Source organism: Suricata suricatta, chromosome 17 (genome assembly GCF_006229205.1).
Source record: "Suricata suricatta isolate VVHF042 chromosome 17, meerkat_22Aug2017_6uvM2_HiC, whole genome shotgun sequence".
In the NCBI taxonomy this organism is placed as follows: domain Eukaryota; kingdom Metazoa; phylum Chordata; class Mammalia; order Carnivora; family Herpestidae; genus Suricata; species Suricata suricatta.
The window spans coordinates 9,231,456-9,259,233 of record NC_043716.1 but is presented as its reverse complement, the minus strand read 5'-3'; the positions used below and the strand labels follow the sequence as shown (position 1 = coordinate 9,259,233).

The 27,778-nt window shown below is 46.9% G+C and overlaps 1 protein-coding gene and 1 long non-coding RNA gene across 11 annotated transcripts in view; one reads left to right on the top strand and one right to left on the bottom strand.

Annotated features, from left to right (window-relative positions):
* SPECC1 (sperm antigen with calponin homology and coiled-coil domains 1) overlaps positions 1-27,778 on the top strand; it is a 273,383-nt gene that overhangs the window by 187,697 nt on the left and 57,908 nt on the right. For 6 of the 9 annotated variants that reach the window (XM_029926752.1, XM_029926753.1, XM_029926754.1 and 3 more), the window contains 7 exons: positions 388-595; positions 4,604-4,677; positions 5,063-5,241; positions 18,461-18,606; positions 19,761-19,861; positions 22,000-22,081; positions 25,618-25,774. In XM_029926752.1, coding sequence (XP_029782612.1) covers positions 388-595; positions 4,604-4,677; positions 5,063-5,241; positions 18,461-18,606; positions 19,761-19,861; positions 22,000-22,081; positions 25,618-25,774 — 947 coding nt within the window. Of the gene's footprint in view, positions 1-387; positions 596-4,603; positions 4,678-5,062; positions 5,268-9,882; positions 11,282-18,460; positions 18,607-19,760; positions 19,862-21,999; positions 22,082-25,617; positions 25,775-27,778 lie in introns of those variants that run through there. The other 3 variants (XR_003904298.1, XM_029926757.1, XM_029926756.1) reach the window with 3 other exon arrangements.
* On the bottom strand, positions 14,169-25,957 carry LOC115281425. Of its 2 annotated transcripts, none has more exons than XR_003904302.1 (4): positions 25,662-25,957; positions 23,127-23,234; positions 21,972-22,155; positions 14,169-14,867 (listed from the first exon to the last, which is right to left on the bottom strand). It is a non-coding gene; the product is annotated as an uncharacterized LOC115281425 (long non-coding RNA). The 2 variants fall into 2 exon arrangements; XR_003904303.1 differs by lacking the exon at positions 14,169-14,867 and adding an exon at positions 18,924-18,963.

Below are 27,778 nucleotides of genomic sequence, written 5' to 3'. Positions count from 1 at the left end.
AGCAACGTCAGGTCCCAGGGGCATCGGTCCCGGCTCACCAGCAGAGGACGCTGTTCCCCAACAGATGCGGGGAGGCTGGCTCTTCCGGTGCAGTACCAGGGCCTCCCAGGCTGGTGCCGTTTCACCCAGCTGTAGGACTGCAGGGCACTTAGGTACCTGCAACTTTCTTTCTGCCTGTAGGAAGGGACACAGCCTCCCCCGTTTGGCCTTTTGCAGACATCACGTTTCTCTACATTTATAGCCTGTTTCTGAGGCCAAGAGTACAGAAACAATGTCACGTACAGGGCATGCTCACGGCTCCCCGTCCTGTGCTTGGATGAGCCTGAGGCCGATGTGCGGGAAATTTCTTCCTGTGACGCTGACTGGGAAACCCTCCTTTCGTTCTAGGTGGAAAAGGATTATTCTTACTTGAAGGAGATATGTGATCGTCAGGCAGAACAGCTGAGCAGAGCCAGCCTGAAACTGCAGGAGAAAGCATCAGAGAGCGATGCGGAGATTAAAGACATGAAGGAAACCATATTTGAACTGGAAGATCAGGTGGAACAGCATCGGGCTGTCAAGCTGCATAACAACCAGCTCATCAGTGAGCTAGAAAGTGAGTGAACTCATGCCCTGGTCGCGGGCAGACCAGGAGCGAGCAGGGTGCCAGCTGAGCGCCGGGAGGGCCCGTGAGAATTATTTTTTGAAGAGGCTTCCTTGCGTGTAGTCTGTGGTCCCTCAGGAAGAATGGCAGCCAAGACAGGCAGAGTACTTAACCCCTTTAACTGGAAAACTGGGTGGTGTCAAAGAAACGATCACTGAATGTTGAGTCAACAGTGTGGGGTGATCGTAGAAAAGAGCAAACCTCTTTCGGAGGCCAGATGTACTGTGTGGGAGCCGCACCGCCGCCCGCACGCATCAGGCCTCGACGGGGCACTGTCTTTTGTTTCTGACGGATGGGAGGATGGGTGACAGATGCGCAGATGGATCGGAACAGCGTGTGCTCTTCGGCTCGGGGAGAAAACGGTTCTAGCGAGTGTCCCATTCACCTTAGAGTATCAGGTAACTTATAGATGCTCGGCACTTTGTTACTGAAGAGGCTCCGATATATGGCTTCTTTATGCACTCATTGTTTGCTCTGAATAGGGAAAGACTTTAAAAGGGGCTAGTTAAACATTGCCTACCTTGTCCAAATAAGCTTTATCAAAATGATCACATCTAGTGGGTTTTTTTTTTTAATTCTTTTAAATGGTTATTTTTGAGAGAGGGAGACAGAGTGTGCCTGGGAGAGGGACAGAGACAGACGGAGACACAGAATCTGAAGGAAGCTCCAGGCTCTGAGCTGTCAGCACAGAGCCCGACACGGGGCTCAAACTCAAAAACCACCAGACCATGACGTGAGCCAAAGTCGGATGCTGAACTGACTGAGCCCCCCAGGCGCCCCCTAGTGTCTTTTGCTTTCGAAACAAGAGAACTAATGCACAGAGCTTTTTGTGACACTGGCCATTGCTCACAATAGCGTAGCTGGCTGCCCGCAAAGCTCCCTGACGCGTAGGGTCCATGCTCATTACTCGTGGAGTCCGCATATGGGAACTGCCCTGCTTGCCGGAACTTGAAACCCCAGCCTCAGTGCGTCTGTCGTTCAAAGACGTGCGCAGGAGCGAGCGGCGCGCACTCCCAGCTCAGCTGGGACAAGGTGACCCTCCGCCGGCTTGTTTCAGCTCTCCTACCACCAGCCAGTCTCTTTTTTGTGGTTTCTCGGTGCCTGTTTGTTTTTTTTCCTGCATTTTTGTGCTCTTTGTTGGTGATTTCACTATTGAGAGCAGCCCCAAGTGTAGTCCCGGGGTGCGCTCTAGGGTCCCTGCAGCAGGAGAGCTGGGCCGTGCCTTACAGGACAATATGTGTGTCAGACGTGCTTTGTCCAAGCATGAGCTTTAGCGCTGGTGCCGTGAGCTCCATGTTAGCGAGAACTTCCAGAGAAAAGAAGGGGAGAGTCACCAACCTGTATGTGAGACTGGTCTGGACTAGGCTGAGGTAAAATCTGTGATGCGTGATGAAGCTGTGGAAAAGATGAAAAAGCAGCTAGATTTGCAGATTCATTAAAAAAAAAAAAGGTAGCAGACTGCATTGTTGTAAAACCGAAAACCAGAGAACCGTACGGAGACGTTCCTGAGGGCCAGGAAAGCGCTAAAACCCTTCTCAGCTGGCGCCGCCCGGCTCTCGAGGCTCAAAAGGCCACACAGCGTGAGGAAAGTTAAAACCTTGCCGCTGGGGCGGGTTCAGGAGGTGCAGAAGAATTTTGTTTTACGTTTATTTATTTTGAGAGAGAGAGAGAGCATGAGTGGAGGAGGGACAGAGAGAGAGAGAGACAGAGAGAGAGAGAGAGAGAGAGGGAGAATGAGAGAATCTCAAGTAGGCTCCAAATGATCAGCATAGAGCCTGATGCAGGGTTTGAACCCATGAATCGTGAGATCAGGACCTGAGTTGAAATCAAGAGTTGGAGGCTCAGCCACCTGAGTCACCCAGGAGCCCCAGAAGAGTTTTTAAAATCCCTCTGAGCGTTACACAGGAAAAGGGTTCTGTGGGTGAGCAGGTTTCCAGCATTGATGGGATGGGCTTTTTTTTTTTTAAAGGACGTTGGCAAACAAACCTGTGTAACCCAAGTAGCGTCTCCTTTGATAAACATATTGTGACCAGAGGCTTGTGGGAACCCAACCTCATATCCCTGTAGGACCAATAGTTTAATATTCGTTAATTCTGTGCGCGTGGCATTTTTACGTAACTGCCACAAGTGACTCCGGTGGCTGTATTGTCTACACTGTGGTTGATGGGTTAGCTCCCAAGTTCCATCCCTCATTGGACGTGCCATGCACGTTAGCATTCGGTGTCCACACCATTCAGACTATTCTGGGTAGTCATGCTCCAGAGTATGACCAGACCCCTCTGCCGTGTCCGTGTGTATTTCTGAACACAGCACCGTGCTCGAAGAGCCTAAAGTCAAGGAGGAGAAGTCTGGTTTTATTTTGTTTTTGTGATATGTTGCCCTTGAGAGTTTGGTTGTGTGGTCCCCAAATCCTTAGAAGTCAGCACAGACCCACCAAGAAAGCCAGCATATAATTAATGTTCCCAGCAGATGTCAGGCCGCTCCCTGGGGTTGGATCATAACATATCCAAGATTGAAAATAACACCGACTGTGTGTCTTTTGAGAAGCTTTTAAAAAAATTTTATCTTTTTTTAATATTCATTTTTGAAGAGACAGAGACAGAGTGTAAGTGGGGGAGGGGCAGAGAGAGAGGGAGACACAGAATCTGAAGCAGGCTCCAGGCTCTGAGCTGTCAGCACAGAGCCCAACACGGGGCTCAAACCCATGGACCGTGAAGTCGTGACCTGAGCTGAAGTTGGACACTCAACAGACTGAGCCACCCAGGCGCCCCTAAAATTTTTTTTAATGTTTATCTACTTTTGAGAGAGAGAGAGAGAGTGTGTGAGTGTGGGCACACATGAGTAGGGGAGGAGCAGAGAGAGAGGAAGACCCAGCATCCTAAGCAGGCTCCAGGCTCTGAACTGTCACAGAACCTGATGCAAAGCTCGAATTCCTGAACCGTGAGATCATGACCTGAGCTGAAGTCAGATGCTTAACCGATTGAGCCACCCAGGTGCCCCTTGAGAAGCTTTTAACTTCGGTTCAGGATATTAGGGTATTCCTAAAATGTCCCTTCACTGGGAGACCCAGCAGCGTACAAATCCAGCCGAGACCAGTCACTCCCCTCTAAGAGATCCTGGATAGAAATGGACAGAAAAATAAAAAAGAAATTAAGGAGCCTTTTCTTATTCTGTCCCAACCCAACCACAGAGTCTGAGGCTCCACGTGCTGCATTAGAGTGGCCCAGGTGGGGCCTGAACATGCGTTATTTATTGTTTGGAAGCCTCTCTGATAATTCTGACTCTAATGTCCTGGAAGGAATCATGAAGAACCTTTGAAGAATTTTAACGGGGTGATGGACATGATCAGACTTAAATTGAAATGAGTCTGGTAGCAACATGGAAGAACTGGAGACAGAGAGAGGAAAGGACTGAGGATGTTCTTAATTAGGGAGTGCTCAGGTTACCTTTGGAGCTGTTAAAATACATCCATCCAAGATCCTGTTTCCCTCTGGGCGTTCTGTTTCTGTGAGTCAGAGCCTGGGGCTCCGCAGGCGATTCTGAGGCTTCAGTATGATTCAGAACCACGACTGTAGCAACTGATCTAAAAGTCACCACAGTAGTAACTGGTCACATCCTCTGTTAAACAGAAGCCTCGGCCTCACAGCGACACAGGACATCAGGGTGGCCGAGAGGGAGTGTAATAAATGTGAGTGGCTGCTTAGATCTTCCCACAGCGCTGCCTGGGTTTCCCACCTGTCAGCCGACGGTCTAACCTGATGGAACACCACTTATTTCCCAAGCCTCCCGTTTTCTGGGTCAGAAGATCCTCTGATTTAGCTGCCAGTTTTCAGGGTGCTAAGGATGGAAATTATAGCTGAGTGGATGGATTTTAAATCGGGCGCTGCTCCCTTGCTACCTAGCTTGCTTTCTTCCCAGAGGCCTGCACCTTTTCCAACTCTCTGACCTGTTCATTTCCAGGCAATGTGATGAAGCTGGAGGAACAGAAGTCAGACCTGGAAAGGCAGCTAAAGACGCTGACTAAGCAGATAAAGGTGAGCTGTGGCTCCAGAGGGGACGCGGAGCCATCTCCATCATTTTACTGAGAGGGTCCCTGCCTTAGCTTTGGAAACTATCCCGATGACTCTCCCAGCCTGTGTCCCCGGAGCACCTACCCATGGCAGGGCCCCAGCACCACAGGTTGGCGTTGGCAGGGAGCACGGTTAAAGCAGGCTTTCCGTCGCAGGGGGGAGCACTCTGATAACACGAAGGGGTGGCTTCCCCGCTGTCCTGAGTGTCTTCCCTGCGAGTGAGGCGGCCGTGACGTGGTGCTCCACGCTGCCTGGCCAGTCCTTCTCGGTGGCTGACACGGGGGTCCTGGGGCCCCACATGCCAGGCCCAGCCTGCAGGTGACGCGGGTGTGGCTCCCGGCCTTTCCAGGAGGAGACGGAGGAGTGGCGGCGGTTCCAGGCGGACCTGCAGACCGCGGTGGTGGTGGCCAATGACATCAAGTGCGAGGCTCAGCAGGAGCTCCGCACCGTGAAGCGGAGGTTGCTGGAGGAGGAGGAGAAGAACGCGAGGCTGCAGAAGGAGCTGGGGGACATGCAGGGCCACGGCAGGTCGGTCACGGCGGAGCCCCACGTTTGTGAGTCTGGTGGGCGCCTGCGTCGTGCTTGGCTTCTCACCCAATCGCCATGCATGAGCCTCTGCCGTCTGGAGGCGCTTTGATGTCTCTCTGTGCAAAACGCTGATTCCTGTTCTGAGCACACTCCCCCTCCACCGCCACCAGACAAAACCTAGGAATGGTCCATCCAGGGTCTGGCCACTGCCCATGCTCTGGCCCGGGGCGGTGGGAAACTCCTGGGTCACATACCTATGAAAGTTCTAGCCGAGTGTCCTCCATTTGAAGACTAGAAAGCTGTCTAGGATGCCCCTGAACTAGTGCTGGTGAGCGTAGGGCAGCGCACACTTCAGCGAGCCGTGGCGACGCCTGGCGTGGGTCGCCCTCCTGCCGTGGGGAAGGCTGGATCGCTCCTGGGGAAATGCCACCCAATAAGGGACTCATTCCTCACCGCCCAGGGACGTGTCTCCCCCTTGGTGACGCACATGGGCTGCCAAAATAACCTGCTTTATTAGAAAGGATGAGGACAGTAATCACAACATCTGGCAGATACGTGACTTCCCTGTTCCGTGCGGAGGGAGGGAAGTCACTTAGCGTGACGCCCCAGAAAGCTGTCCTTGAGCGCCACGCCTCAGAGGAAGGTATTCCTGAAGGGAGCTCAAAGTTAAGTATCATTTAAAATTTAAAAGGTTTACAAACAAAGGTTACAAACAGTACCTTAGGCTTTTACTAAAGGCTTTAACCTTTCCCCAGTCAGGAGTAAACTGACTTTGGGACTCATGGATGTTAGGAAACCATTTGGAATTTCGGGATGCCTTTGAGATACGAGCTGTAGCATTTTAGAATCAGATTGGTGGGTCCTGAATGTGGATTGGCACAGCTGCTCTTCTTACATGTTTACTGGGATCTAGAAGATTGTTCACTGGCTGGATTCTGAGCCTTTGGGTCTGATGTATTATCATGAATTTCATGACTTGGGAAAAAGTAGACTTTTTTCCTCAGAATTCTGTTTTGAATCTCTTCCCAAAGTTGCCTCAGCCAGTCTCCCTCCTTCCTCTGTTGATGACTTTTACATAAAACAGACTGTAGAGGCGGCTGCAGGGACAACGTGTGTAGCTCATTCCATGATTCATGCTTGAAAATCAATGCGATTATTTTATAGTCACACTTCTAGCCCGTGGCCGCCAGGCACGTGAGTGTCACCTTGAGGGAGAGTAGGAAGACTACACTTGACAGTGTTGACATGACTGCGAGGTCCCCTACCCTGCTTTTGTGCTTCCGTTAATTTGTCCATTTGTCTTGCTTTTACAACGTGTGTCTTTGGAAGAGGAACCAGATCATAACTTGCATTGCTTCATACACACGTTATCTTAAAGGCAGATGGTAAGACAGGAGTCCTTGGTTTATGTAGTGGCCCTAAATAAGTAACTACGTGAGCTGCTGTGTTACCTACATAGATTCTGAGACATAGGCCAGATGGTACAACTCGAACTCTGACACCATAAGAAATCTCCGCATGTGTCCTGATGATTTAGGATCCATATACGATACCCTATATCTTCAAACTTAGGGTCACTTTTTTTTATAGACACTATATGTGTCTGTTTCCATTTTCTAGTGATTTGCACACCTCCCACCCAGATCTAGCAGTTTGATCCCCATCACGAAATATTTCAAAGTTGTAGAGCTGCCACAGCCCAGACCTGGCACATCGCGGAAACCCTGCAGGCATCCGTGTCCCCCTGCCCGTCCTCGTGCGGGGCAGACTTCTGACAGTGGCCATGCTGCTTTCTTACTGGACTCTGCAGACTGGCCCTTCCAGAGAGTTAACTCTTGGAAGAGTTGTTGCTGATGGCCCAGCCGCTTCCTGAACCTCCCCCACAAGCGAGACTTGAAACCAGCTCATACCCTCAAAGGTCCCGAGGCGACCTAGCGCTTGCGTCTTGGCTGAATGGGTTCTTGACTGAAGCTCGATTTGACTTTGCCAGTCACCCAGTGAGAACTCGAAAGCTGTTCTCGGGTCAGCCACAACCAGAGAACTTGCAGCAAATTCTCTGGTGAGGTCCTCCATGTATGACCGAGAGAAAGTAAGAGCGTCTGCGAAGCGCCTCTGTCCCAGCACGGGATTAGCTGATTCGCATTCTCAGTTTGCATATATGGGCATGTGAGGGAATATAACGAGGCTGGTAAGTGGGCAAAGGAAGGGCCTGGGTGTGGACACGAGTTAGCCTTTATTACCAGGAGCTCAGGAGCAAACACAAAGCGGAACAGTATTTAACCCAGTATTTTCAATTATTCTAAAAACTAGCTCATTAGCAATCTTCGGTCCTATCACGTTTTTGAAGGCATTTTTATTCTGGAGTCCGAATAAACCGATGTGAAGACAGATAGGAATGAGGTTCTACTCTTGTCTTTGCCACTGACTTGGCAAGGTTTCCGTCCTGGACCGAGCTCCTCCGTCCCTCAGAGCAGGGGATAAGTGTGGCTAAGTGTGGATAAGTGTGAGTTAAGGCCCCTGTGAGCGCTCATGTTCTCAGAGACTGGTTGGTCAGCTGGCCCTTCCCTGGTTGGGGGGGCAGGAGCTCATGTATGAACAGTGCCATCTGCCCAGCGCAGTCCTGGGAACCCCCCAGGCATAGTGACATCACATTTTAGCTGGGCTCTGGGCCTCCCCCTTCTCTTCCAGAAACTATAAGCCAATGTAGGTCTTTTTTCTTTTTTTAAAGTTTTATTTATTTATTTATTTTTTATTGTGAGAAAGACAGACGGGGCAGAGAGAGAGGGAGAGAAGGAATCTCAAGCAGGCTCCGTGCTGCCGGCTCAGAGCCTGACGTGGGGTTTGAACCCACGAACCATGAGATCATGACTTGAGCTCAAGTCAAAAGCCAGATGCTTAACAGACTGAGCCACTCAGGCGCCGCTGTAAAAGGCAGGGTAGTTCTTAGGGGCCTAGAAGTGATCTGTTTTGCCGGACATTCGTTAAGTTAACGGATGAAAGGACACATGAATAACTCTTCCAACTCTGGCCTCTTCCAGCTGTGAGTCCTTAAGAGCAAGATATTAAAATTAAAACTTTCATTGAAGTTGAAACATCACACCTTTTCCCAGAAAAGTCGAGACCTGGGGCCTGGCCTCCAGCTACAGAGAACACACACGCAGCCCCACATAGTGACTTGATGGGCCACGCACAGCCTTTCTAGTGAAGGGACACTGTTGACGAGCAGTGTGTGACACAGGCTTCTCCAACAGCGAAAGACCTATACGTTTTTTTTCTTACACTGAAACAGTAAAGACCATTATTTTTAGGGTGACTCACTCGGTTTTTACTGTATGTATATATCATATGACCCAAGTAAGCATTCATGGATGACATCTTAAAAAGAGACCGTTAAAAACACTAAACATCTGTCCATCTTGAACCACAGCGATTTCTAAACAGAATGCCTGAGATTCTGAACACGTCTAGCTTGTACCGCTCACTGGCTCTGCGTTGTCACCTCTGCCTCGAGCAGCGTGGTGGCATATTATCACCGCCAGACTCTCTGTGTGCACAGTGTTTCCTGCCCTGGCGTCCGTCGCGTGCCTGTGCCGCCCTCTGTGTTCCTACCGCTGTACCGTGTCCCAGCCGCTGGGGGTCGGCGGGGGAGGGATGTCCCAGGGGCTCAGGTCTCGAGAGATCTTCTCCGGTTCTCTTGCTGCCGCTACTCTGACACAGCTTCCCTGGCCCCGCCAGAAGGGGGACCCGTTCTCATGGGGGTTCCTCAGCAGGTTCAGAGCACCTGGGACTGTCAGGGGCCTGTGGCACTTGTGGCCCTTGATGTGCAAACTGGCCCTCTGGGATCCCAGCACAGCCCTTCCGCTCCTCGTGTTTTCACGGCTGGAATGTGCATCTATGGCATTGGATACACAGCCTAGAGTCTTAAAGAGCAATGTCTGCATCCTTAACCTCTGTCTTTTTTATGTAATGTTTATTCATTTTTGTGAGAGAGAGAGAGAGAGAGAGAGAGAGTGTGAGCAAGTGGGGGAGGGGCAGAGGGAGAGGAAGCCACAGAATCTGAAGCAGGCTCTAGGCTTTGAGCTGTCAGCACAGAGCCCAGCGCGGGGCTCGAACTCACAAACCATGAGATCATGACCTAAACTGAAGTTGGATGCTTAAGCAACTGAGCCACCCAGGCGTCTGCCCTCCTAATCTGATCTTTACCAAGCTGCTTTGAAAAGTGTGGACATGAGCTTTCGCTAGATCTTTAGGACTTTTATGCCTTAATAATAAAAGAAATCCTTCTTAATTTTTGGCCTTGACTGTAGGACAGTAGAGGAAAGGATGAACCACTCTAAATCACAGAGGGGCCTGATTTTGTGCCTCCCGACGGTCTCTACCTCCCCAACACAGCTGCCTGTCGGGGAAGGTCTAGTGAGAGGAGGCTGGTGGTGGTGTTTTGAAGTCTCTGGCATGTTCTCTGTCTGAAGACCTTTGACTTCCAAAAATGTTAGAGGCGCAGGAATTAAAACATGTTGGTCCTGTTCTAGCTTACTCACATTTCCCTGTGTCAGCGGCTCCTTCCTCTGTTCGTAGCCTGAGAGCGTGCTGCCTCAAGGAACTCCTTTACCAGCCTTTCCCCCTCCATTTCTATTTCCACAGCTCCGTGGTCTCTGTCAGCTAGCAGAGCATTTGCTGGAAGAAAGACAGCCCAGCCCTTGCCATCATGGGAAACTACAGCCATTTCTATATGAAAGGGGGAATAATGTAGAGGAGAAATGACCTCTTTACAAAGAGCCTTGATTGTCTCCTTATAACACCCACTGTTTCACACTGAGTCACTGTCATCAAGCCTCGACCTTTTTTCCACATTTTGGAATCCACTTGTGCACGATCAAAGATGAATGATCCTTCCCTCCTTTTTTTCCCCCTTCTTTTGTTCTCAGAAGATCCAGAAGTCTTTTATTTGGAGCGTAAAATGAAGTTGTTTCTGAAAAAAAAAAAAAGAAAAAAACCCCAAAGCACAAGCATGTTGTGAAACTAACTTTTTTGCGTGCAGCTAGGGCGTTCCGAGGGAGCAGAGGCGGAGCAAATGGAGAACGCAGCCCGCGCTTGTGTTTGACCTTCTGGAGTTTATTTCTGTGCTTCCTCTTGAAAATGGTATCTGATGATCTTGGAATTAACACTACTGAAGGCGAAATAGGAAGCCGTCTGTGTCAGGTCTCATTCTGAGGAAGCCAGTAGGTTCCGCTTCTTCATATCGAGTCTTGATCGAGCCCTTGCAGCCTGGGGTCTGACTTCATTGCCTCCTCTGACACAAACCACCGTGGATTTGGGGTTGATTTCGCAAATCTCTGTTGGGCTCAACACAATAGACATTTGGCTGATAATAAAGGGTGTAGTTGGTGCAGTACTTTTCCGTGGTCACAGTGCTCGTTGGAATCTGACTGAAAATCGATCAACAACTACAACAAATGCCTCAGGAATAAAAACTCAGAAACTGAAAGACCTTGAATCTGGACGCGTGTGATTGGATGTGATCCAGAACCCAGAGTGTGATGTTAAACCAAGTTTGTGGAGACCCGCACTAATTCGACAGCCGCCGTCGGGCACGGCCTCCTGCGCCCCTCGCGGACAGTCCTGGGCCTTAGCTGTGTGTCCATAGGACCAGACCAGAGTTCCCGTCTGGTGCAGGGACGCTCTCTAACTCAGGAGGACGGGCTGGTGTGTCCCAACCGGAGAGCCCAGAATCCCTAGAAAAATTTAGCTTAGTAACAGAAGAGAGTCCGATGCGTTTTCCATAAAAATAGTTTAGACTCTCGCTGGCCTTGTCCACTTTTATGCTGGGAGACCTTTACCTCAAATCAAGATTTTCCTGGAATGCTATGAAACTCACCTGCCAGGTTTTTTTCAACAGGAGCAGTAAGGACAGAACCTCAACTTCAGATGCATAGCTATGTTTGCACCCCGTTTTCGATATGTCTTTATTCTGGGTACTGTTGAATATTTTTATATGCAAGCATTTATGAAGTGCTAAATAAATGCGTTACTATTCAGCAGACGCTGTTGCCTGATTTGTAATCACTGCCACGTTTTCGCAGGACCTTCATGTCATCCTGTGCTCCCTTTCCTAAGCACACAGAGTTTCGGGTCTTTAAAGCCTCATCCAATAACTAGAATCCAAGCTAGAAGCAGGCTGGGCTTTCGGGACAGATTTGTTGGTAGGAGACTGATTGTAAATATGATTGCAATTTTTAAAAATGATTTCATTATCAGAACACGAGGGCAAGGGCAAAAATACTGATTTTGCATAAATTGTCAAAGCACAACACCGGTGTTTCCCAAAAAAACCTAGTACATGGAATTCGAAGTCTAGATTTGACTTGTTGAAATGTAAAAATAAATAGATCACTTGGTGATTAGATATATTGGATTTCTTCTTAATTATGAATATTTAGGCATCCAGGTAGCAAAATGGAGATGTATAATGAAAAATAATGATCTTTTCCCTTGGGCGTCTGGGTGGCTCAGTCATTAAGCATCTGACTTTGGCTCTGGTCATGATCTCACGGTTCATGAGGTCGAGCCCCGCTTCAGGTCAACATGAGTCCTGCTTCTCTCTGTCCCCCCTTCTCTCTTTCTCTCCCTCCCCCCACCCCGCCCTTCCTGGGATTCTCTCTCTCCCGCTCTCTCTCTGCCCCTCCCTCACTTGTGCCTTTTCTCTGTCAAAAAAAATTATATATATTTTTTCCCCTTTATAGTACCCTGTAAGGTAATCAGTGTTCACAGTATGTCTATTTTTCTTTCCCTTTCCCTCTACTCATTAAAATATATAAGGTTCATTTTTATTTTTTTATAAAAATGGCATTATACTCTATATAATACTCCGCATTTTCACATTTCACTTAACACTGTACCACGGGCATCCTTCCAGGTCGATATATACAAATTTAACTCATTTTCAGAGTTGCCTGGTATCTCAGAGGGTGAATGTGCCCTAGAATATTCAAATATTGTCGTGAACATTAAGGTTTTATTTCCTTGTTGTTTTACTTTCCTAATAATAGCATAATAGCAGTCCTCATCCACATAGCCTTCTAGATCTGTGTTTTTATTTTCATAGGATGGGTTTGTAAAAGTATGATTGATATACTGGAGGATTTGCACGTTTTTTATTTTAATAGATTTGCCAGATTCCTTACCTAAGACTCATGACCTTCTAATTCTTGATGAGAGCGCCTGTCCATTCACAGCTTAGCAGCTTCAGATAAATACCAATCTTGATTTTTGCCAAGAGGATAAACAAAAAAATGCTACCTCATTAGTGCTTTAAGTTTGCGTTTCCCCAAGCATCTTTATATGTTTACCATTTGCATTTTATCTTTTTGAGAGTTGCTTAGTTTGCTTATATTTTCCCTAAGCTGATTGTTTGTATCTTACCCATTTATAAATCAGTGTTTATTAGGGATGTGTGTTTATTCCAGTATGTTATGGGTCTTTTGGCCTTGCCATCTTTATAAGGGAAATTTTTATATTGTTACATGGTATATAATCTGTTAATATTTTCTTTTACTGTTTCTGGGAGGTTTGTTTTGTTTTGTTTAAGATTTCCTCTACCCTAGGGGCGCCTGGGTGGCCCAGTCAGTTAAGTGTCTGACTTTGGCTCAGGTCATGATCTCGCCATTTGGGAGTTTGAGCCCCATATCGGGCTCCGTGCTGACAGCTCAGAGCCTGGAGTCTGCTTCAGATTCTGTGTCTCCCTTTATGTCTGTCCCCTGACTCCCACTCATGCTCTGTCTCCGTCTCTCTCTCTCTGTCAAAAATAAAATAAACATTAAACAAAAAAAGATTTCCCCTACCTTAATCTTACACAAATCGGCTATTACATTTCCTTCACCTGTTTCTCTCCCCCTCTGTCTCTGTCTCTGTCTCTCTCTGTCTCAGATATTTGATCTACCTTTCTTTGTTTAGTCCAATGTGAGCTTTGAGTCTTTTTCTTCCAGATGGACAGCCAGTCATGCCCGCACCATTTACGATCGAAACCATCCTCTACCCACTAAATCGAAATTCCACCTTTACGTTACTTCTATTTCGTCTGTATTCAGGGGGACGTTACTGATATGCTCTCATTTCTTTTTCTCTTGCACTTTTAAACAAAACTGCTTTAAGAATATTTTAATGGGATTATTAGATTGCTAATAGCATGGTTTAGACTTGGCCTTTCGTTATAAACTGTCATCTCTCATATGTTATCCTCTTTCCTTGACTTCTGTTGTGTTCTCAAGACAGTTGCTATCAAGCATATAATTCTGTTTCCTGTCTTGCTTAAATGGGTTAGTGTATCAGGCCTGACATTTGCCCAAGATCAGTGTCTATAGGTTCTGCTTAGATCTATACCCACTTTGCCTGACTACTACTAAAAGCTTTTAATATCTTAAAAACAAATCCAAAGAGGGGCGCCTGGGTGGCTCAGTTGATTAAGCATCTGACTTAAGCTCGGGTTATGATCTCACGGTTCATGAGTTCGAGCCCTGGGTCAGGTTCTATGCTAACAGCTCAGAGCCTGGAGCATGCTTCAGAATCTGTATCTCCCTCTCTCTGCCACTTCCCTGCTTGCACTCTGTCTCTTTCCCTCTCAAAAATAAAGAAACAGTAAAAAGAAAAAAAAAATTTTTTTAAGAATACAAAGGATGGGTTTTTTTAAAGTGTGTTTATTTTGAGAAAGAGAGAAAGGGGTAGAGAGAATCCCAATTAGGCTTCCCACTGTCAGTGCAGAGCCCAACGCAGGGCTTGAAACCATGAACTGTGAGATCATGACCTGAGCCAAAGCCAGACACTTAACTGAGCCACCCAGGTGCCCCAGAAGGAAAGTTCTTTAAGGTAACTTGGCGTTGCATATCGGACACACAGAAGCTCCAGTAGAGTACAGAGGAATAGGTTCATAGTGGGTGAAGTTCACATGTCCAGTTACTTCTCTGGTAAAACTAATTGTGGGAACCAGCATCCTGGTCTGCTTTTGCCAGGTCATCATCCATTTTAGGGACATACTGTGGCTCCTCCTAATCTGCCCCCCTTTATCCTTTTACCTGGGATGAACCATCTCTGGCCTCCTCGGACAGTCCTGTGTGAACGTCACCCAGGCCTCGCAGGAAGAATCCTCTGCGTGCTCAGGGCTTCAAGTGCACCTCTTAGGCCGGGCCCGCTAAACAGGCACCGTCACAGGAGCTTCCCCACATCTTCATTTCCTCTGAAAGGGAATCGGGAATAAAGCTGTAGAATTTACTTTCCATGCCAGTCTTCCGCCCCCTTACTCTCTGTGCAGCAGAAAGTCTTCAAAGCTCCGGGCAGGTCGAGATCACGTCTTTCTGTAGCTTCCAGTGCTGATGCAGGACTTTAACACCGATTCTTACTGCTGGGATTTGGAGATCAAGAAGCTTGTGTTCAAATTGCTATCTTACTCTGTTTGTTTTTACTGTCATATATATGCTTCTACTGAAAGTCCAAAATGAAATTCAGGAAAACACAGATACCTGAGATTCTGAAGAATACTTAGGAGTTTCTGTTTCGCTCTAGAGCGGCAGACCACTCTTAGATTCGTTTCATGCACAACAGTAAGAAATGGAGACGATTGCATTCCACACAAGGGCCTAGAATGAGCAAAGGCACAGACAGAAGACCTGAAGGGAACGGAGCCCAGGGAGCTGGGGACGTAGGTGAACGGAGGGGAACCAGAGGTTGTACGGCGCCAGCAAGCGCCTGGAGCTGGGCTTCACTCAGTCTTTCGGGAGCAGGATTGGTCTCTACAGATACTGCCCTGCCAGTTAGGAAGGTAGCAGCGGTGCGATGTGACAGTGCGCAAGGGTAGGTAACTTGAATACTCTAAAACTAAGCATTCCCTTCCCCCCTTGGTGGCTCAGTTAGTTAAGCGACTGACTTCAGCTCAGGTCATGATCTTGTCATCTGTGGGTTCAAGCCCCGCACTGGGCTCTGTGCTGACAGCTCAGAGAACCTAGTTCCGATCCTGTGTCTTCCTCTCTCCCTCTGCCCCTCCCCTGCTCATGCTCTGTCTCTCTCTCACACACAAATACAATAAAAACATTAAAAAATTTTACACTGAGCACATACAAGAGCTCCTGTATTCTTGGACCAACACACACACGGCTGCCGAGTGTCCTGCATGCTGAAGTAACCACCGTGGGAAATCAGCACCAGAAGACTGTTCTTTAACCAAACAGAGAGAGCAGTGAGTTAGAGAGATTGGATAACATTTCAAAAACAGATGATTCCATGTGCACATATGTTATAACAAAAGACATAGAAGGTGCAGCAGCGGTGAGTCTGTGGCCCTTGCCTGCAGCAGTCAGTCATTCTTAGGTATGGGTGCCCCTTCCTGAGAGCAGATTACTGAGTAAGAATAAGAACAATGATATAAATACTGATAGCATTTTAAAAATGCACGTTACGTAAGTTACGTGTTTTTAAGACACATGGTACTTACTGTAGTGCTGTACATACTTTTTTTGGCAAAAGCCGCTCATTATTCTCACAGTCTGACATTCTGGGATCAGATGGAGACATGCGTCATTTCTGTTGTTCTCAACCTGCCCCTGAGCACTTGGCACTGTGTGATCCCCGAGGTGCCTGACCGCAGAGAGACTGCTCAGTGCTATAGGGAAATCAAATAGTAGGCACATTGAAACATGGTATGTTCGTATACAGTTGTACCTTCAAAACCATGAGAGCTGTGCTTCAGGGTGATTTAGGAGATGCTCAAAGCTCATTTGACGATATGTAGATGTGGGTTTTTTTGTTTTTTGTTTTTTTTTTTTTTTTACAGATTGACCTTCGAACCTAACATCTGTCTTTAGGAGGTAACAGCTTAGAACAAACGTTTAACCAGTAGTGGTACCTCAAAGCTTTTCCTGTATTTAATGAATTTGCCACAATGCACCTGGCTACGTGCTTCATATTTCTTAATATTCTTTATAGAATACAGACCTCTTATTCTTCCTTGGAACAGAGAAAATGTAGTATTTCATTTATTGCCAGGGTTGTTACAAGTCGATCCCAGACAATCCTAAGACAGGCTGGTGTAAAGGAATTTCAGATCTATTTATGATTAAAGTACTGCACTAATGAAAACCAAGAGCGTTCTTAATAACTGTCTCTTATGGTTCTTTCGTTCAGGCTTTGTTTTGTGAGTCCTTCTCCCACCTCTGACACGCACACGCATGCGCACATATACACACACATGCATCCCTGTTATATAATGGGGGAGAGGTATTTGGTTCAATAGCCTCTCTGATCTGCTTGCAGAGTTTTCTGCTACTGACTCTTCCTGTTCTAGGCAAGCCGACTGATCATTTGAAATATAGTCTTGGGGTACCTCAAGGCCGGATGACTGGGAATTGGCTCTTGTCTGTAGCTTTGCTTTTTCCTAAATAAGCCCTCCCATTAATCATTTGATCTATTGAATCACAGAGAAATGTTGGTAATTGAAGGAAATACCTTGGCAGAATGTAGGATTGTTTTCATTAAAATATCAAGGAACAAAATGAAAACGAATTTTTAAATAAGATCTTCCTTTGGGGTGCCTCCGTGGCTCAGGGGGTTAAATATCCAACTCTTCATCTCAGCTCAGGTCATGATCTCACTGTCGGTGAGTTCGAGCCCTGCACTTACAGTGCAGAGCCTACTTGGGATTCTCTCTCTCCCCCTTTCTCTCTGCCTTTCCCCTACTTGCATTCTCTCTCTCTCGCACTCTCTCTCTCTCAAAAAAAAAAACATATATATATATATATATTCCTTTGAAGGGTGCCCTGAATTTCTGCAAAGCCCCTTTGGGAGCTGGTTCTTTCAGTGGGTTGGTGAGAAGGTGGTCCACTTTATTTCTGACCCTCCTTGGAATGGCCAGGACAGAAATAGGAGATTTTTTTTCCTGCTTATACCAAACCAGATTTCATTCTCTTTATGCATATTCACTGCCTGAGTTTATACTGTATGACACAATGGGGAAAATACAAACATCAAACTCATTTAATTAAAAAATTTGAGGGGTGGGCGCCTGGGTGGCTCAGTCGGTTAAGCTTCCGACTCCATCTCAGGTCATGATCTCATGGTTCATGCGTTTGAGCCCCACATCGGGCTCTGTGCTGACAGCGGGGAGTCCATTTCAGATCCACTGTCCCCCTCTCTCTCTGCCCCTCCCTGGCTCTCTCTCTCTTTCTCTATCTCAAAAATAAACATTAAAAACACCTTTTAAACCCAACCCCTTGCCAGTTTCTGAAGTTCCTGGTGTTTTCTTTCAAGTAAGTTATCAGTTTATTGATTTTTTTTTCACTCAGAAGAAGGGGAAGACAAAAGTGTAGGACAGTGTAATTTCAGTGTTTTAAGTTCTGCTTCACTAAAATGTATTCTGTTCACGTCCAACACAGAGCAACAGAAGAAAGCTTTGAGAATTAAGGACAAGTAAATTCAACCACGGAAGCTTATGAGCGGCTAGCTTGATTCCAGAAAGATCAGTACATAAATATTTTAAACTTCCACTGACCTTATTAAAATACACTGCCAGAAATATTCTGTTTGAGCCATTCTCATAAATTAGTCATCTTCCAAAAACAGCTGGTGGCAATTTGCTATAATAAAAAGAGCAGTGACTTAGAAATCAGAAGATTGGGAGGTCTTGCCTTGGCTCTTTCACGGGGAGATTAAATGACATGCTAACATGTCTCGGGTGAGGACACCAGGCACAGGAGGACTGAATCAGATAATTTGTCTTTAAAAGACTCCTGCATGGGACACCTGGGTGGCTCAGTCGGTCAAGCGTCCGACTTTGGCTCAGGTCATGATCTCACGGTTCACAAGTTCAAGCCCCATGTCAGGCCCTGTGCTGACAGCTCAGAGCCTGGAGCCTGCTTCGGATTCTGTGTCTCCCTCTCTCTGCCCCTCCCCCGCTCACACTCTCTGTCTCTCTGTCTCTCTCAAAAATAAATAAACATTAAAAAAAATTTTTTTAAATACTATTTCTGGCCATTCCCAAGAAAACATCTCTGGTAAAAATTGAGGGCAGTACCTATTTTATTTCCCAGAGAGGCAAGGCTGATACAGAAAACAGGATTTTAAATTTGGGATTCTCCTTCCATATTTGTTTGTTTTTCTCCACGTTGGTTCTAATCCATCTGTGTCTTTTCCCGCCGTGGGAACATCCTCCACCTTTTCGTTTGCTGTACTCTTTACGCAGACCCGTGAATGAAGAGTCAGAGCCCTCCGAGGTCGATGCCCCCGGCCGGTGGCACGGTGTCTATGTGAACAGAACATCTCCGACGCCTTCGGAATCTGCAACCACCGTTAAGTCCCTCATCAAGTCATTTGACTTGGGGCGTCCAGGTATTTGATCATTTGGCCTCACGAGCCAAACTCAAATTCAGAGTGTGGCCCCACATATCAAGCCTGTCACGATTCCACACCGGCCCCGCAGTAACACAAGCACAGGGCTCCGACTCCACCATTCCGCACGGAGCCGCCATACACAGACTCCTGCAGCCTTGCTGAAGCGCCCGCTGGACAACCCCAAAGAGTCTGCGCCACACACGACAGTCTCCTCTTCCTCTCCACCTCCTCCGCAGCTTTCATTCCAGACTTGCCAGGTCCCTTCCTGCCTCAGTGCCCCTTCAACTCAGGTTACCACGATTTGCCTTCTTAGTGTCTCATGAGAGTTAGCAGGGTCACCAGAGGGTTCATTTCCTAGGAAATTAGGTGTTGAATCTATGCATTCGGCTCTCGTTGAACACCCTCCCCCCCCCGTCCCCCCCCCCATCGGCCTTGCTTATTTTGCAACATACTGTCAGACTTTCCTCTCCTTGGTCTTGTGTGTGACCACCTGCGCGGACCTGTCATGCGCGATCTGGATACGTTCCCAGCTTTTTCTGTAAATGTCTCTCTGGCTCACGGTTCGCCATGTTAACTCCGTACATGAGAAAAATGCAGGTCTCTACTCTATGCACATGAATATAGTAGGTAGAAGAAACCAAATGTGCATCTGTTCAAAATAACAATATATTTCTTCTCTTGACCACAACAGATGTGTATGCCTGTGGTATAGGGAGGCTGGAGTAGTAGCTCATCCTAGGAGGTGCCTGGTTGTCTTTGTTGAAATAGTTTGCAGCTAAGTAAGATGCAGATTAGACCGCAAATATTAAATAAATAAATAAAAGATATGAAAGCCTACATATGAAAGACTGTATTTAGTCTATGAAGATGGGAAATAAATGAACAATTAATGGTTTGTGCAAGCATTTTTCCTGTTCCTTCTTGCCTTAGATGCCTCGTCATGTGTGTTTTCTTCCCCCATCACTGTGTCCACCTCTAAGAGCAACCTCCCCGCCCCTCCCCCCGTTCAGCACTAGTCCAGGGGCGGGAACAGAGTAACGGTAATACCTTAGAAGCATCCTGGATGCCCTTGTAGTTGCCCAAACAGTGCCAGATGTTACTTGCTGTTTTGAAGAACAGCATATAAATGTCCCCATCTCTTTGCCTGGCAGGTGGAGCCGGACAGAATATTTCTGTCCATAAAACCCCCAGGAGCCCCCTGAGCGGGATTCCGGTGAGGACCACTCCAGCTGCTGCCGTTTCTCCGATGCAGGTAAGAGAGCCTTGGCCACGCGGGCACTGGTCCGTGCCACGCGGTCATCGTGGTGTCCGGCACCCAGGCAGCAGAGGGGAAGTGAAAACCCCACGGTTTGTTTTGGGGGGCACATTGGACATCATTTTTAATAGATGTAAAATAATAATAATGAAACTTTTATTAAATTACAATTCTGGGAGGGGGCGTGCGCCTGGGCTCAGTCGGTTAAGCGTTCTACTTCAGCTCGGGTCATGATCTCAGTTTGTGAGATCGAGCCCATGTCGGGGGCTCTGTGCTGACAGCTCAGAGCCTGGACCCTGCTTCCGATTCTGTGTCTCCCTCTCTCTCTGCCCCCCAACTCCTACTCATGATCTGCCTTTCTCTAAAAATAAGTAAGCACTGAAGAAACGTATATAGCTTCAGTGTTTCTGTATGTACACACCCCAGTAGCCAACACCAACATGAAGCACTCTCATCGCCCCCCAAGGCCCCTCACACCACCAACCCAGTCAGTTATCCCTTAAACTGGCCATTATTCTGATCTCCATGGGATCAGGGTTACACTGACCTAACCGGCATCAGAGGGAGGGAGTTAAAAGTCTCCCTTGCTTCCCAGCCCCAGAGAGAACCACTGTTGATGGCTTGTTGTGTATCCTTCTAGATGTTTTTCTTTAGCATAAAAGTGTGTGTGGTTGGGGATGGGGGAGGGAGAGAAAGTTTTATAAATTGGGTTACACTAACATTTTTCAGACCCTGGTGCATTTCACTTTGCCGTTGAAATGGAATCCTTGAGGGTGGGGATTTTTATCTGTTTTGCTTGCTGTTCCATCTCTTGTCTGGAACAGCGGCTGGCACATAGTTAGATCACAGTGCGTGCTCAGGAAATATTTGCTGAATAAATGAAGGAAGCTATCAGAGACATCTTTTCATGTCAGTACTCAGGAAAAAATCCTTCATTTTTCTTTTTTTTTTTCTTTTTTAAATTTTAATTTATTTTAGAGAGAGGGAGACAGAGTGCGAGCAGGGGAGGGGCAGAGAGAGAGGGAGACACAGAATCTGAAGCAGGCTCCAGGCTCTGAGCTGTCAGCACAGAGCCCAACACAGGGCTCAAAATCACAAACCATGAGATCATGATCTGAGCCGAAGCCGGACGCTCAACTGACTGAGCCACCCAGGTGCCCCTCCTTCTTTTTTTAAGGCTGAGTAATATTTCAGTGTATGTAAATACCACATTTTGTTTACCCGTTCATCTGTCCGTGGGCATGTAGCTTGTTTCTGCCTCTTGACTATTGTGAGTAATGCTGCAGTGAACATGGGCATGCAAACATCTCTTCTAGATTCTGTTTCATTTTTTTTTTTTTTGGATATAGACCCAGAAGTGGGACCACTGGCTTGTATAGGAGTTCTATTTTTAATTTTTTGAAGAACTCCATACCATTTTCCATAGTGGAGGCACCATTTTACATGCTCACCAACAGTGCATAAAGATTTTAATTTTTGTCCATTTTGGCCAACACTTGTTATTTTCTGTCTCTCCCTGCCTTTTAAAATAAAGACCCTCTAACAGGTGTGCGGTGATATCTCACTGTGGCCTTTTGCATTTCCCTGATGACAAGTGAAGTTGAGCATCTTTTCATGTCCCTGTTGACCATTCAGAAACAGTATTTTTACATACCTCCTTGATCATACGTAGGCTTTTCCAGGAAGGCACTCACAAAGCTGACTAATCATGATTACCCCCAAAGAGAAGAGCCAGGTGAAGGGAGGGAGCTGGAGACTCTTACATGTCCTGTTTCTTTTGAGGATTAGGCCAATCACATGTATTACCTGTTCAGATTAATAAGTTGGGTTTTTTTTTTAATGTGTATTTATTTTTGAGAAGAGGGTGAGCACAAGCAGGGGAGGGGCAGAGAGAGAAAGAGAAGGAGACACAGAATCCAAAGCAGGCTCCAGGCCTGACACGGGACTCGAACGCACGGACTGTGGGATCGTGACCTGAGCTGAAATCAGATGCTTAGCCCACTGAGCCCCCCAGGTGCCCCCAAACAAGTTATCGTAAAAGCACCCTCGCGTGGTTCTGCTGAGTTTAGAACCGCTGTTCGGGCCACTCCTGGGGCCACAGGCTCACCTGTGCTGCTGTGCCCTTCGGTTTTCAGAGGCACTCGGCGTACAGCGGCGTTCGGCCAGCCGGCAGAGGTGCGGCTCAGCGCTTGGCTCTCCCGGAACTTCCGCTCTCAGGTAACACCTTAGACGGCAGACGCTTTAGATTCACGTTTTTGTGCGGTGGACTTTTCTCCTTTGCCACAACGGAGCTGAGAGAAATAATCCATAGCATTTATCGCACACAATTGAAAACCCGAAGTGTTTGTGTGGTGACGTTGGGCCCATTTCCTGCCTGCTGGGCTTCCCAGGGTGCGTGTGTTCAGGAGGAATGTCCAAATTGGGGGCGGGGGTAATGAATCTCAAGGGAATAATTTATCATCTTTAGAAGTAACTATTTTAAGAATAAAATTTTATCTGATTATGAAGGTCTGTTGCTTCCCCAAGTCCTGAAATACTACCTCTTTAGGGATCTCTGTCTCCAAGTGTAGTCGTCTTCCTGCTATTACTCCAGGTATTTTATTTTTTTGTTTATTTATTTTGAGAGAGAAAGCGTGAGTGGGGAGGTGGACAGAGAGGGAGAGAGAGGATCCCCAACAGGCTCTACACTGTCAGCACAGAGCCCAACGCAGGGCTCAGTCCCACGAACCACGAGATCATGACCTGAGCCGAAATCGAGTCGGACGCTTGACCAACTGAGCCACGCAGCTGCTCTTCAGGTCCTGCTGATGAAGTGGTAGTTGAAATGCATAGTCCTCAGTGTCCCATTTTCACCCCCCTGCTGCCCCTCCTGGACTGGTGGCCCCTGCGAAGTCGCAGTTGCCCCAGGGGGAACACGGCAGTGTGTTCGAATCTTGGCACTACCACGTGGAGCCTGGCTTGACCCCCTGCTCCATCCCTGCGCGCTGTGGCTTCCTCATCTCTGAAATGGAAATAATGCCGTCCGGGCACCTAGGGAGCTCGGTGGGCTAAGGGTCCGACTCTTGGTTTCGGCTCAGGTCATGATCTCACAGTCTGTGGGATCAAACCCTGCACCCAGCTCTGTACTGACCGCACAGAGCCTTCTTAGGATTCTCTCTTTCTCTCCCTCTCTCTCTCTGCCTCTCTCTTGTGTGCATGCTTTTTCTCTTTCTCTTAAGATCAATAAACATTAAAAAAAAAAGAAAGAAAGAATCCTATCTACCTCATAGGGTCACTCCAAGGGCAGCGTGAACATGGCTGCGCGTCAGGAGGGCGCTGTCCAGTGTTGGCTGTTACCGCGTTAGCGTCTGCTCCCCTGGGGTCAGTTCCCCTGTCAGAACAAAGAGGCATTAGCAGAATGTTAAGCTGGTCCTGAATATTTACCCTAGAAATTTATGTATATGACTCTGTGGTCACCATTGTAAGGAAACAAAAAAGATTTTTTTGGACATGAAAACTAAATGAATTATTTGCCAGTGCCTACAGGAAGGACATGAAAACTAAATGAATTTTTGCCGGTGCCTACAGGAAGGCCCGAAAGCCAGAAATCTAGATTGCAGAGATGGAAACCCTGTGTTGCTGAGCATCAGCTGAAACTTCTGTCACAAAGTGTGAATCTAAAGGAATTCCAGCTGCATTTCTTTAGAGCATGGTCAAACACCATCCGGGTCATTCTGAAAATAGTTGTTTCTGAAATAAGTTTCGGTCTTTCTTGCAAAGTCATTTACTGGACCACCTTATTTTCTTTCACTTCTGAATTTTGTTTCTTCTTTCATGGAATAAGAGGATTTTAAACAGAGGTAAATACTGATACTGAGAATTTGAAGACTGCCTCAGCCCATGCCCTGCATTTTACATGTGAGAGACCCAAGCTGACAGAGATTAACTGATTTCTAACTGTCCCCCCATTTCTGAATGGCTCTGGGATCGAGATAGGATTTTTTTCCTGATTCTTTTCACCATGGTGCCTTTTGGTAATAAGGCAGGTGATTGCTCTGATTAGCAGCCTCATGAAGAAGTGATAGCGGTTTATGTAGGACTTGATGATGACTTTAAGGAAGAAGGAAATGGTGTCTAGGGGCAGGAGAATAAGAAAAAACAGAAAGGGGGGTCTAGTAGAACAGGTCACTATTTCTCTGCAAACTAGAGAAATGGAGGGAGACTAACACAGAGTATTGGAAACCCACTCACAATTTGAGTTTCTACACTTGCCGTGTAGTGGAAAATAGAGAATAACTTGATTGTACAATACTTATAAAATTTACCATCAACTTGATTGTACAATACTTATAAAATTTACCATCTTAACCATTTTTAAGTGTACTAGGTATGCTTTTGGTCATATTTGTCTTCTCTGTTCTTCCTACTTTAAAATCTTCCTCTGGGGCGGGGTGCCTGGGTGGCTCAGTCAGTTAAGCGTCTGACTCTTGATCTCCACTCAGGTCTTAATCTCAGGGTCATGAGTTGAAGCCCTGCATCAGGCTCTGCACTGGGCGTGAAGCCTATTTGAAAAAAAAATTTTTTTTCCTTTTGTATAAAGAAACCATTTTTTTAATTGACGAGGTAAATACTGGCGCCAAAGCCACACTGGCTCTTGCCCTGAAGTAAACAGTTCATTGTCAGCACCCGCTCCTTTCCCCCACCAGGCACCTGTCTGTCCGGATGACTCTATTTACCGTACTGAAAAAGGATTACACGGTAAAAGCGGCTCACATTCAAGCCGGCCTCGCCGCACTGAGGTCATCAGAAGCTGCCAAAATGGGATTAATGGGCTGTTTTTGTTGTTCTCTCTAGTGATGTAAACACTGTTTTTCCTCTGCTCTTCCAGGCCAATTAGCCTCACTCCCCACTCTACTACCCATAATTGGTGGCTCTTAGCGGTACAAGTATTGTTTTCTTCCGTGACTGCGGTGTCCTAGGAGGCGACCATGGGCTTAGCCTGGTCACACCGGCCTGTCGTGTGGCATTGAGCAAGTCGCTCAGTTCTCTGCCGTTGCCTCTGCAAACACAGAGCGGACAGTCTCACATTTTTGTCCTATTCTTACACCCCACGGCCTTTAAGAATCACCATCTAGGCGATTCAGCCTGTTTCATCCACCTGTTTTGACATCTAATGTAACAGCAGAGAGGAGCCTTTAAAGAATTATTTCTGCTTATTTGTAAGCAAGCCAGACCCGAGGACTGGAAGGGCTTTTTGTCTTGCCAAGTAGTTATCATTCTTGGCCCTCAGCTTTTGCCTGCTTTTACCTGTGACTTGAAAATCCCACTGGGCACCTTCTTGCCAGCTATCTCTCTCTCTCTCTCTCTCTCTCTCTCTCTCTCTCTCTCTCTCGCAGATGCCCATTGATTAAAACACAGTGCCTTACTTGAGGACAGGGCTGGCTGATGCACGTCCGACCTGTGCAGGGCTCTTAGAAGGGCTGCGGCTCAGTGCCCCACAGGTGCCATCTTGAAATCATGATTTTTGAACAGGGGGCCAATTCGGCAATAGTCTCTATGAACTATGGAGTCAGTCCTGCCTGGAGAAGCCTTTCTAGAAAATGCCGTGTCACTATTTGCATTTTTATTACTTCCAGAAGCTGTATCTATAAATCTGTATCTGTTATATATTTGTACTTGAGAATGACATGAGAATTATATGGTGCTTGAGAAGAAAGCCTGGTGACCAGATTTCTCTTCTTCAGGAATAGGTGATTATGTTGTTGTTCACACAGATCTTCTCAAGGGAAGGGCTGAGGACATGAAACCAGACCCTTACCTCCGCAAGAGCCCCTCGCTCGAGTCTCTGAGCAGACCCCCTTCTCTGGGCTTCGGGAACACGAGGCTGCTGAGTGCTTCCACGGGGGGCTTGAAACCGCAAAGCAAACTCAGGTATCACGTTTGAAACAGCGAGAAATCACTGGGCTGATGACCTTGTATTCTTCCTTCTGTTTTATCCCCTCTGGTCCGTTTTCTTCTTACATCTATTTCCTGAATGAAAATGACCAAGACACAGTACCTGCCTCCGGCAAGAGGGGAGGGCCCTGCACCGCAGGACAGTGTGAAGTGAAGCGAGAGCTGTGACAGAAGTCTAAGCAGGGGCACCTGGGGGGCCCAGTCGGTTAAATGTCTGACTTCAGCTCCGGTCATGATCTTACAGTTCGTGAGTTCGAGCCCTGCATCAGGCTCTGTGCTGACAGCTTGGAGCCTGGAGTCTGCTTCAGATTCTGTGTCTCCCTTTGTCTCTGCACCCCCCTGCTCACTGGCTGTCTCTCTCAAAAATAAATAAACATTTAAAAGAAGAAGAAGTATAAGCAGACTATGTGGGGAGTTGTCAGTTGGATCCAGAAGTCTGGGAGGAGGTGGCCACAGGGGTCCTCTAGGTGTGACCACGAGGCTCTGCCTGACGTCAGGGACTGGGGGGAGGTTTAGTTTGCTCAGACTGGACCTTGTCTCACACTCCGATGTCTCTCCCAGCCCGTGTCATGTGACACACACAGCATTTCATTCAGTCAGTGCGGATGAGTAGGTAGGTGGATAGATGCGTGTACAAAACAGGCCACTTGAGGAGGAATGTCTCCTGGCAAACATCATCACTGCGCCGTTATGTGTTACAACACGGTTCTATAGAAGTCTTAATAGGTTCAGCTCTTGTCGTATCTTTGGGTGTGGTTTATATTTGGAGCCAAATAGATGAAGTCATATCTCTTCAGAGGTTTAACGTAAAGCCCAGATATTAACACATTAGTCTTGTTTCTGCACAGGAGATTTAAATGATCAAACCGTGGGATTTTTAAAAAACTTTTTTAAATGTTTATTTATTTTTGAGAGAGAGCAAGTGGGGGAGGGGCAGAGAGAGGGAGACACAGAATCCGAAACAGGCTCCAGGCTCTGAGCTGTCAGCACAGAGCCCAATGCGGGCCTCAAACTCACAGACCATGAGATCATGACCTAAGCCAAACTCAGATGCTCAACTGACTGAGGCACCCAGCTGCCCCCAAATCTTGTTTTTAAGGACAAGAATTAGCACTACTCATAAATTGCTCTTTTCTTTATGCCGCAAATGTGTACAGAAAGGGCTATTGGTATGAGACCCTTCATCATGGAAGATTAAATTAGTGGACATCAATGTGTTGTTTTATTTTTGTATCCACATCACTGAGACAAACGAGTGACAGGATGGAAATTAACTTCTTTTGGAAGTTCTCATCCTGTTAGTATTAATTTGGAGTGGGCACCATGTCTGATTAACCTTATTTTTTTAAGAAAATTGTCCAGTAAATGTTTTTGCCATCCGCTTATACAGCAACTCTTGCCCAAACCTTCATTTCAGTCTTTCCTTGTTTGTCAGACCTAAACGTTCAGTTCTAACTGACCAAGTAAGATGTGGCTTTAGTAAATACACGCCAAGTCCCCGTAACATCGTAGGCCCTTTGCAACCCTGACCACAAAAACTCACGGATGTGAGTTTACAGATAATGCCGAGTACAAGAAAACCCAGTCATAAGATGACACCAGCAAAATTTTAGTGCAAGTTTATGAAGTTTTCTTGCAGTCTCTCTACCCTAATTCAGATTGCTGAGGTCTGGGATCATCACATTCCTCCTTAAAAATATTTTTAAGTGTCAGGACGATACAAAACAACAATAATAAAATATGTGTAAGCTATTAAGAACAACAGTGCATCTGGATATTAACCTTCCAGGGTAAGGAAATGAAAATTACTATTTCCATTGAAATTTCCTGTCAGCCCCTCTTTGCTGACCTTACCTCCCTCCCCTGACCCAAGGTCACCACTGCCTGATTGTTCAGTACCTTGCCCTCTGCTTCTCTTTCCAGTTTCACCATGTACGCCTGCACCCCCAAACAGTATAAACATTACAGTATATAAATTCT